Source organism: Xyrauchen texanus, chromosome 46 (genome assembly GCF_025860055.1).
Source record: "Xyrauchen texanus isolate HMW12.3.18 chromosome 46, RBS_HiC_50CHRs, whole genome shotgun sequence".
NCBI lineage: Eukaryota > Metazoa > Chordata > Actinopteri > Cypriniformes > Catostomidae > Xyrauchen > Xyrauchen texanus.
In genome coordinates, this window is record NC_068321.1 from 3,234,333 (window position 1) to 3,246,241 (window position 11,909).

The 11,909-nt window shown below is 36.5% G+C and overlaps 1 protein-coding gene across 1 annotated transcript; it reads right to left on the reverse strand.

The window, feature by feature from the left end:
- Positions 1-4,345: 4,345 nt before the first annotated feature.
- Positions 4,346-9,420, reverse strand: LOC127638434 (sorting nexin-20-like). Its single transcript, XM_052119959.1, has 4 exons — positions 9,280-9,420; positions 8,446-8,575; positions 8,175-8,329; positions 4,346-5,254 (listed from the first exon to the last, which is right to left on the reverse strand). Exons 2-4 carry the CDS (start codon positions 8,549-8,551, stop codon positions 4,586-4,588), a joined length of 930 nt encoding a protein of 309 aa, XP_051975919.1. The 5' UTR covers positions 8,552-8,575; positions 9,280-9,420; the 3' UTR covers positions 4,346-4,585.
- Positions 9,421-11,909: the final 2,489 nt, after the last annotated feature.

Here is an 11,909-nt window from a genome sequence, read left to right on the forward strand (position 1 = left end):
ACATAGACTATCAATTAATTGCCAAAAAATGCCTTCATCAGCCAATTAACAAGACAATTGCATCTATGTGAACTTCTGCAGTTAATCCAGGATGGACTTCAAAGACATTAGTCATTAATCTTACAGTTCAAACAAAATCTATGTTTAAACACTGACCCTTAACACTTACTTAGTTTAATCATTTTAAACCATGACTTGCACTATACAGAAGTAATATTTACATTATATTCATGATGTTTGTCAGAGGAGAACTGGTCCCCACAGTGAGTCTGGTTTCTCCCAAGGTTATTTTTCTCCATTAATCAACATCTTATGGAGTTTTGTGTTCCTTGCCACAGTCGCCTTCAGCTTACTCACTGGGGTTGTTAATAAAATTATTATTTAATTACTTATTTTTAAATATGATTAACAATCGTATTTTATCTAATTACACAATGATGATTCATCGACATTATAGATATTACAGTTTTATTGTCTGTTAATGCTGATATTCTGTAAAGCTGCTTTGAAACGATGTGTGTTGTGAAAGGCGCTATACAAATAAAATTGACTTGAATTGACTTGATGGGGAAAGTGATGAGTGACACAATGGACAGGGTGGCAGTACTTCAAAAATTGGCAAAAGAGCACAAGAAAATGTATGGATTTGGAGAATCGTAGCCGAAGACAGAATTTAAGATTCGTTAGGGTTCCAGAGGGAGTGAATTGAACAGGAAGACCAGTTCAATTCAAATCCAGTGAAGGACAAGCTGCAAGCCGCCGGGATAAACTATAGTTTGTTCTATACCACAATACTGGCAATCACCGTGGACAGAATTACATACACATTTGAACACACTCGAAAAGCTGAGAAATGTATTGAGAAGAAAACTCAAACCTAGCTTGCCGAACTGTAAGTCCAGACTATCTGATAAGCTGATATGCGGTGTCTTTTATAATTTACAGTGCATATGCAAACACTCAATAAATTTACTATAAATAAATAAATAAATAAACTCAGTAAACGTAAACACACTTCTGGACTCTTATAGCAATTAAGTATATATTAGTCAAGTTCTCAGGGAAAAGAACTGTAACTTATTCACCAACAATGTTAAAGTGAAAGAAACATAAATGTTAATAGATCTATCAAGCATTTTTTTTCTTTAATGTTTTTAGAAAGGAGCTAAGTGGTAAGTCCAATTGTTTACCAAATTTTTTTTTTGATATGATGGGTAAGAAGGGTTTTCTAAACTTGCTCTGTTCTTTTGTGTGTACCTCTCATTCAGAGAAAGGTAAGAGCTATTGTTTAAATTGTTCAAGTTGTTTGAAGTTGTTAAGGAAAACAAGCTATAAAATGGGGCAATGTACTAGCTCATCTTGGGAGACTAGGGGCAGATATCGTGTTTTTACAAGAAACGCATATAAGGAACCAAGACTAGGGCCGATTGAAGGGAAGGTGGGTAGGACAAATCTTTCATTCAAATTTTAACTTTAAGTCTAGAGGTGCAGCAATATTTATAAATAAAATTATACAATTTACTGCAACACAAGTTTTTTCTGACTCCAGTGGACATTATGTTATAGTAGCAGGAAAACTTTATAACACACCAACATTCATAGTTAATATATATGCTCCTAATATATATGAGGAACAATTTGTATCGTCTATTTTGAACATTTAGCCAAACCTAGATACCCATCAACTGATAATGGGAGGTGACTTTAACTTGGTATTAGATCCAGTCTTAGACAGATCTTCAAATAGAACAGTACCCCTATCTAAATCAGCCAAATTGCTACAAACCTTTATGAAAACCTTCAAAATAATAGATCCGTGGAGATTTACCTTCCCAAACCAATGAAAATATTATTTTTTTCACCATTCCATCACTCCTATTCTAGGATAGATTACTTTTTAATTGATTATAAACTTCTGTCAGTGGTTGCACATTGTGATTATGAAGCAATGGTATTATCGGACCATTGCCCCTTAGTTCTTCAGGTATTATTTGAAACTAAATATGATTTGATAACTTATTGGCAGACAAGGCATTTGAAGAACAAACCAATGCTCAAATAAGATTGTTTTTAGATTCAAATGATATGACAGATGTTTCCAAATCCACAATTTGGGAGGCTTTTAAAGCATATATGCGTGGACAAATTATCTCTCACAGTGTTTCAATTAAGAAACAGTGTAAAAAACAAAAAAATATATTAACTGACAGAATACTGGAAATAGATTGCGAGTATGCAATCTCCCAATCAACAGAATTGTATAAGGAGAGACTCTCTCTCCAGTCAGAATTTCAGTTAGTCTCCACCTCGGAAACTACTGGTCCTCTGATGTGGGCGAAAGCCAGATATTATGAACATGGAGAGAGAGCAGGTAAACTCCTTGCTAGGCAAATTAAAGAGACGGCAGCATCAAGACTGATAATAGGAAATGAGGAAAGAGAAAGGACAAACTACATCAGACCCACAAGAAATAAACAAAAAATGTTTTAGTTTTTACAACAAATTATATTCCTCAGAATCTATTAATGACCCATGGTTTATAGAGCAGTTTTTTTAATCCTTAAACATGGAAGACAGGGATGTCTTGGAGCAGCCACTAACTATTAATGAAATAAATCAAGCGATATCCAGTATGCAATGTTCAAATCCCCAGGTCCGGATGGTTTCACAACTGTGTTTTATAAATCTTTTAGTAATCAAATCTCACCATTGCTTTTAGAGGTTTTTAATGAATGCTTTGAGAAAGGCTGTCTACCACCAACATTTTATCAGGCAAATATTTCCTTAATAAACAAGATAGATAAAGACCATTTAGACCCTAGTTCATATAGACCTATCAGTCTTCTTGATGTTGATAATAAAATACTGGCCATGGTTTTGGCCACTCGCCTTGAAAAAGTTCTTCCATCTGTGATCTCCACGGATCAAACAGGATTCATAAAAAAATCGCCTCCTATTTTTTAACATTAAAAAGATTATTAAATATTATTTAAAAACCAAGTCCCAATCCCACCCAGCCCGAGGTACTTATTTCTATGGATGCAGAAAAAGCCTTAGATAGGGTTGAGTGGGATTACCTCTTCACCACTCAAGAAAAATTTGGATTTGGTTATAATTTCATTTCATTTATTAAACTACTATATGCCCACCCTCAAGCTTCTATACAAACAAATAATAATAACTCTAGTTATTTTCAATTACGTCGCTCTACAAGACAGGGTTGCCCTCTTTCACCCCTGCTTTTTGCTTTAGCAATAGAACCCTTAGGACTTTCTCTACGTGCACATATGGTGGGATAATGAGAGGGGGAATAGAACACAAAGTATCATTATACGCTGATGACCTGTTAGTTTACATCTCCAACCCCTTACAATCAGTGCCAGCCATTATGTCATTTTTAGATACATTTGGGAACATCTCAGGGTATAAGACTAATTTCTCTAAGAGTGTTATATTTCCGATTAATCCTAAGGCCCAATTTTCCCTTTTAAAGTAGCAAATCCTAGGGATCACCATAACTAAATGTTTTTCTATGCTTTTTAAAGAAAATATTCTGAAGCTGTACGAATACACCCAACACATTTTTAAAAAGTGGTCCAATCCCCCTATCTCTTTAGCAGGTTGTATTAATATAGTGAAAATGAGTATGTTTGCCCAAATATTTATTTATTTTCCAGTGTTTCCCTGTTTACATTAATAAATATTTTTTTAGAAACTTGGATAGAATAGTTAACCAATTTATTTTGAATAATAAAACCCCCAGAATCAAGAAGATATATTTACAGAGGACGAAACCGAAAGGTGGGATGTGTCTATCCCTCCAACTCGACCGAATAACCCAGTGGTTAACTCCCTCAAAATTTGGAATCAGATAAGAAGGCATTTTAAATGGCAGGCAGACACTATTCTAAGCCTATTAACCCGCTAATTATTATTTTCTTCTTTCCCAAATTAATTCAATATTTCAGACCTGGTCCAAAAAAGGGGTACATTCCTTCCAAAATGTGTTTATTAATAAATGCTTTCCAACATTTTAGCAGATACAGCAGATGTTTGATCTGCCTAGTTCACATTTCTTTAAATACTTACAGGCTCGCAGTTTTGTTCAAAAGAATTTATCATAATTTCCTAATGAGCCGTCAACCTCTCAAATGGGAAAATCTCAGGGTATAAGATTAATTTACAGAATCTATTTACCAAAGGAGGAATATCCATAATATATAATAAATGATCACAGTTGGAATGTGATGTTTCATTAGAGCATTTAAGAGCAGCATGGCTAGAAGACCTTGGAATAGATATTGCAGACTGACAATGGGAAGAAGCACAAGAACGGGTTCACTCGTCGTCTTTTTTTATTAGACATGGTTTAATACAATTCAAGATCTTACATAGACTTCACCTGTCTAAACTAAAGCTCTCGAAGATGTTCCCTTCTGTGGACCCATTATGTGATAGATGCGGTCATTAGCCACATGATTTGATGAACCATTCATGTCCGTAGCGGAAATGTTTTGGGACGGTTTTGAAAAATCCCTAACCCTAAATCTGAGCAATAGCTCAGCAAATTTACAGTTGTTAGTGATTACACAAACTCTTGTACCACCAGTTCTTTGATGGACATCTGTGACATATGCCCATGTGGAGAGTTTCTTACTCTGGTCAGTTCTTCTTGTAATTGGGCCACAGGCAGGTCAAGACTGTAACCCAAATCAACAAGAGCCTCCAGCAGGGGCGCCTGATAGCGGCGCAGGTTATAGCGCCTCACTGTGGGCAGAGCCTGGCGGCCGGTTTCAAAAGCAGCATTGAAGTCCTCTAAATCCCTCTGGCACACCAGTATGGCACATAACGTTGGTATCACCACAGTAGAGTCATAAGAAGACAATTTGTCCTGAAGTACAAGCACCTTCTGGAGGCCCTCAAGGGCCAGAGAAAAGCGGCCTCCACGCAGCAGGTCATATGCTGTTTTTAGTTCCTGATGAGTGAAAAACGCTTGAAAAGTTGGTGACTGACGGATATAGCGGAGGGAGTAGAGTTGAGTAAGATAGTCTTGGAGGGCAACACGCCGCTCTGAGATGTTCTCTTCTGAGAAGTTTCCTGTCATTCTCTTCCTGGGCATCACAAGGTCCTCCATCTCCTCGCTGAAGTCTAGCAGGAGCTCCTGGTGGAAGTGGAGGAAGTCGGAGTAGCGTCGCTCAATAGCTACACGCTCCCAGTCGTAACTGCCTGAGCGAAGCACCACAATCTGGTACACCTGCAGGACATAAAACCCATGTGATGTTTGTATGAGGTCTTAACTGATTCTAAGGTCAGAAAGATACAGTGCACAAGTGCGCATTGCAGGCATGAACGATTAGCCAACGCATTACAAGCACTTGATCCCATTCTACACGCATAATGTGTGTTCTTGTCTTACCTTCAAATTCCATTAAACTGGATGTATTGCTATTAATATGTAGGGGCTAGAGAGCAAGATTATTTTTTTAAATGTCACTATGACCCGAAATTGGCCTGAAAGGGAAAACATGAAGAGCGTTTACGATAACGCCTGCTATAGTGCCCCTTGTCACCCGGGCTGGGGAGTAACGGTATACATGTAACAGGATTACATATTTCAAATACAAAATATAAGTAACTATATTACACTACAGTTACAATTGAAGTAATTGGTAAATAGAATACAGTTACATTAAAAAAGAATTTTGATTACTGAAGAGATTACTTTGCATTTTATTGGATATTTAGTCCTTTCAGATGGAAAACATTTATCCATATAAATGACGCGATCCAAAGTGCATTTGAACAGTGGTGAAACACTTTCTTATGATGTGTTACATTCATACGAGCAGACAGAGAAGTAAGTTTGAAGTAAGTTTGGAGCAGAAGAAATAGAAATAATCCTTGTGTAAATTGTCAGCGTTACGCTAAGATAAAATACTATTTCTAACCATTTTACATGCACACGTTACCAGACACGATCATATTTATTTATCAAGAAAATTCATGTTGGATCACAATTTCTTTTTTTCCAGTAAGATCTTTGATATTAGTTCAAAAATAATTTTTGTATTGTTTTCCTGTAAAAATGTCTAAAACTCCTTAAAACAAGATCAGTTTTGAGTGATGAATGTATTTTTAACATGTGTATTTTGTCTTACTGTACTGACAGTTTTTATAGTCAAAACAAGAGAAAAAATCTACCAGTGCTGAAGTAATCCAAAGTATTTAGAATATGTTACTGACCTTGAGTAATCTAACGGAATACGTTACAAATTATATTTTACAGCATGTAGTCTGTAAGCTGTAGTCGAATAAATTTCAAAAGTAACCCTCCCAACCCTGCTTGTCGCATAGCTGATAATGCAATATGAAAACTTGCGTGGCATTAGGAATTACATACAAACACATAACCGAATGCAACAATGCTTGAAATCGAGCTAACGAAGTATGTATTTACATAGAGAATGTTTCAGGCCTCAGCCATAATGCACAATGCATACATTTCTGAGCATTAACGAATTTCTCTGGGGGTTACTCGTTGAAAACTAAAAGCCGAGTTAAGACCCATTCACACCGCCAGTGGCAATTTTGCTTGGTGTCGCTAGACTCTGCGATCTGTGTCGCTAGTGGGCATTCCTGCTGGTGTTATTGGTGGACTGCACAACTGGCCATAGTAGCTTTTGAAATGCTGATTACAGACGATACCCTGATGAAAATGCCAGCTTAACCAGCAAGCAATTCCAATGCTGATCTAGGCTGGTTTATGATGGTTGACTAGCAATGTTGGTCTTTTCATCAGGGTATCATTCTAATTTGACAAGGAATCAGTTCTCCTGCAGCAGTGCTTAATGCACAATATTAGTAACATTCATATCAATATATGAATTAAACTCATTCAGAATGCTGACACGGTTTTCCACGCATAATTTTATTAGCCCATATCCATGTATGTGGTTATACAAATGATATTGAACAGTGAAAATTCTCACAGAAACTTTTAACTTCCCTTCATGCCTGCATATGTCTCTAAACAATTACAGCAACAGATGACATGTGTTCCATTGTCTTCCATCTCTGGTAGTCGCTTGTGAATGTCGCTCTTCATTTGCATAAATGTGACCTAAATGTGAAATCGCTGTGCTCATATAGCAAATTAATGGGATTGTGTCGCTATGCAGCACAATGCTGCTGGCGGTGTGAACAGGGCTTAATGCAACAAAATTACAACCAATCAGAACTATATTTGATGCTTAATTGCGTGGAATAGTGCCACCCACTTTTCAGCATCTTGGTTCAGGAAGTTTTTTTCCTATTAATTTCATTAAATCCTTCATAAAAGAGTTTTAAGCCATGAACCAAGCCAACCAGCTCCGAGGTGAATCACAATATTACAAACTTTGATTTGAAGCAAAAAAGTATTTGAAAATTGTGCAAAAAGCCAAACATGTGTACATGAGGCATTGTGAGTCGAAAAATGCCCTTGAATACCCCTTAAAAGGCATAGTTCACCCAAAAATGAAAACGTATTATTTACTCATCTCTTTGGTGGTTTGGTTTTACCAAACAAACAAGTTTTCGCTTGAATGTTCCATCTTGAGAGTTGTGGAAACATACTGCAACTGCTGATGTTGAACATGCACAGGATAACAATGGTCAGTCAAGTTTATCACAAAATAATCAATTCGATTTATGTTTGTTTCCACTAAACCTTATCATATGCCTTCAGAACAAGGCATGAAACATATTGAAAATGTTATTAGACTTCTAAATTATACTTTTGCATCCTTTTGAAGCTTGAAGAGGTGGTCACCATCCACTCTCATTGTATGACATCACTGAGCAGAATTTGTTTTCAAAATGTCTCCCTTTGTGTACCAAAAAAGATGGAAAGACATACTGTACTCATGTAGAACAACAGGAGAGTGTGTAATGAATTAATTTTTATTTTTGGGTGAACAATCCCTTTAACATAAAGATGACTGCAAGTTGGTTTACTGCATAGCGCCCGGTTAAGACATGGTGACCATCCTTAATACAGATTGGAACTGTTGCATGTAAGTCAACTTAAAGTATATGATTTAAGATTTCGAAGTGCATCAAAGTCTTTAATTTTATTTTTATTTATTTATTTTTTTATATTAAGGCAGTTTGTTTCACTATAAACTATGATGTACCACATATTTAGACGTTGTTCGTTCGATGATTCGCGCTGTGGGAATTTCAAACAGCAGTTTAACGCTCCTGAACTCCTGCTTAACGGCTCTCCAATGCTGCTGCAGTTCCGCTGTGGTCAGACAGGAGGCGCTAAAGGCCGCATCTGAATCTACATCTGTATGGAGACAGAACTGTCACACATTGACCACAAACAAACACCACTGAAGCCATTAACACACAACATCAGATAAACGTGTTTGCTTAATTACACAAATATTGACCTTAACTGACCATTAGTAAATGGTGTGTTTAGCTGTTGTGAGGAATCCACAGGATGTGATGAAAGTTTTTCTTTATCCACTGTCTTAATGTCATTCAGTTCTGGTTGTTCCTCCATAACAATCTGATCCAATGTATCTTTCTGTGAGGGAATGTTTGATATAAGGGTTACAAAAATGCTAAATCAAACCACTAAATAATTGTATCCCAGCTAGCATTTTGTTGGGGAAAAGTGCCTTGTCAAGTAATAAAGGGTTATATTTTAACATGATTTAAATTATATATGTTTATATTGTACCCGACATAACATTGACTTTCCAATGTGCTTTCTCTGTCAAAGACAGCTAGATATGATGACACTTGAATATACAACCACATAACAAAAATTATGAACAGACCTCTAGATAAAGGGGGGTGGCTCATCTTACCCCACACTCCCGTATTCATGCCACGCTGTACTTGACAATACATGTAAGAACGCATTTTAAAAATCCTAAAGAAAGCACACTGAGGGTTTCCTTTAGAAATGTGTTACACATGCAACACATTTTATCAGTAATAGCAGACAACACTGAGTAGAGGAAATATCAAAAAAGAAGGAAAAAAAACATTCCTTTCATATAAACTCGCAGACAAACTTCTAAAGCACTGAAAGGTGGTACAGCATACTTCCTCAAGAAGCAGGGCTATTTTAACCCTCTAAAGGAAGTGGCTTACGCACGTGTCCAAAAGACTTTGATGTTGTTCAGGCAACAAAGGTTAGAAAGACTGAAATCGCTCAAGATTACGTATTGTATCATATACTGTAAAACACAATGAAAATGTAGAGACATATTATGACCCTACCTGTGCAAAGAGAGCTCCAATGACTTATACCTATCACATGTAAAGCTGAATATGATGTTGTGACAGCTTTAATTTAGCTGGATCTTTAGAAGTGGAAGTATTAATGACATTCATTATTTTAGTTTCTGTTTATCGTGTTGGCTGAAGCTGAACTTTATACATGAGGAACTGAAACCAGAGAGAGGGAGTGTCGTTTTTCTTTCCTCAGAAATGGTATGCGCATTACTATTGTCTCTTAATGCAATCAATAAAGCTTTTAATCTATGAATCAGATATTACAGTCTTTGGCTGATTTGTATTGAAATTAGGTCAAATAAATAATGGACAAATTAAAAGATTGTTGAATACAATTAACTTCTTGAGTCCCATTTTTTAACTATGTATTTTTGTCCAGCAGATGGTGCTGTCCAGGAAAATGTCACTAACACAACAGGTTTCACTAACAGTAATGTCTTGTATTTGGTACACAGAATGAACATCAAGTGCAAATGAACTCCAGAGGTTTATAGTAGAGTAGACATAAAACATAGAAATTCTGTGTCTGTGACTGAAAGGATTTATCAAATATTAATTTCTGTTCTCATTAAGGGGTTACAAACCCTAGGTAGGCTTGGGGTCAAAGGTCATTTTTTTTAGACAGCTCAATTGTGTATTTCATCAGTTTCATTCGATTAATCAAATAACCCGTTTTTGTAAAGAAATTTGATTACAACAAATGTCAAGCATTTATTCTATAAATAAATTAGAACTAAATATTTAAAAATCAGAATTTGGAAATCAGAAATGAATACTGTTGCTTTGAATATGTACAGTGGCCTCAAAACCAGAGAGCATACGTACATCTCTGACATGTCTCTTTTAGATCATTTCATCTGGATAGTATCACAATCTAATTAACATCTGCTGAAACTCTTATTGACATTTGTCTTATAAACATACTGCAGATAAAAAAATACACCTTCCAGATGTAAACACACACATAAAATAGATGTCTGGGTGATGTACATGTACTTTCAGGGAAACAAATAAGTAGGGAAACATAAGGACTGTCCCCAAAAAACTGTGAGCATTTAATTTCTGAAATTGTACATCCTCATTTCCTTTCTTTCCGAGTTTCCTAGCTCCTCCATCTTAGGAAACGAGGGAAGGATGCATGGAAAGGAAATGAGGACAGAGGACACAGTATATGTTGTTGCTAATTCTAAAGATGCGGACAAGTAATCCACTCAAATCATGGAGGGATGCTGCCATACATGCTATCGGAAATTATCCTACAAGTATTTTACTTCTGTTTAAGTTTTTTGTTGTCTAAGAGAACATATGGGGGATGCCAGTTTCACTCTTGTAAATGTATTTGGGAACTCTTATTTTGACACCGACACAGAAGGGTTACTCTCCTCCAGCATATTGAAAGATTACGTCTCCTCACAACTCCCTGAGCATGTTTGATTACTCAGTCTGTTAGGAGTCTCAGCTGTGATCAGTAGTAATGCTGAAACTGTGCATGGTGGTGGCTTTCTTCCAAACATTCTTACATGTTTGGAACGCCATGAACACAAGCAGAGTGATACAAACAGTGTCCCAGATATTATCTATCAGCATTATTTGAATGCCTCTCTGACCAATCAGATTTGAGGACCAAAAGTAACTGTTGTATAAATACATTGTACATACAATAGTCAGGAGTTCCCTTACCAAAATCAAAAGCAGCTGCAAAATTTTCAGCAAATTTGCCGCTTGATATTTTCACATGCAAATGAGATTTCGATTTGCCAAGAATGTTTGCCAGAAGTTTGCAGAACTTCTCTGGTAGTTGTGAACCTCCAGCAGATCTTTGGCAACAATGGACAATTTGCTGCAAGTTTGCCGCAAAGCTCATTTGCATGTGAAAATTATCAGTGACGAATTTGCCATGAACTCTCAATTTTCGTAAGGGTTGCTGCCGATAATATGATGCCATATTTTCACTGTTGCCGGTACTGTGTACCATGTCTACATGCTAACTTCGAACAATGATGTAAACACCAAGACACAATAGAAACCAAGGAGTAAAATAAAAGATCTTTAGCATCCAAGATGGCCTAACTCAACTATCTAGCCAGAACACAAAACGTACAGTGGATGGCACTCGCTCCTTACCTGGTGTGTCAATACAGTATAGAAGTGTGCACACACTGTATGCTGCGTGACCTCTTAAGCCCAAGCTTATCAACCTTTTTTCTGAATGCAGAAGTGTTCCACAGTTCAAAACAGATGCCTGTTTTCACGCACATTGGCATATTTTCTGTGTTAATGTGAAGTATTACATTTGTAAAAAAATGTTTTTTTAAAACCATGTGGCTCCATGGTGCCTTTAGAGTCGCAATATATGTTTTTTGACAGTGCCTCACCTGAGTGGGTCAGTGACATGTAGCGATAGTCCAAGGTTAGTTTTTGTTAGTATTTGACATCATTACCCACTCTAGCCAAAACTTATAAAGGTAACTGGAGACTGTAACTGCATGCATTTGTTTGGACAACTTAGTTTAAATCTTCATTCTGAATTATACTTGCATTAATGAAAGTTTAACATTGTTATTCCATTGTTTAACAGTGTCATTCATAATAATAAAGGCAGGTAAGACCATGGA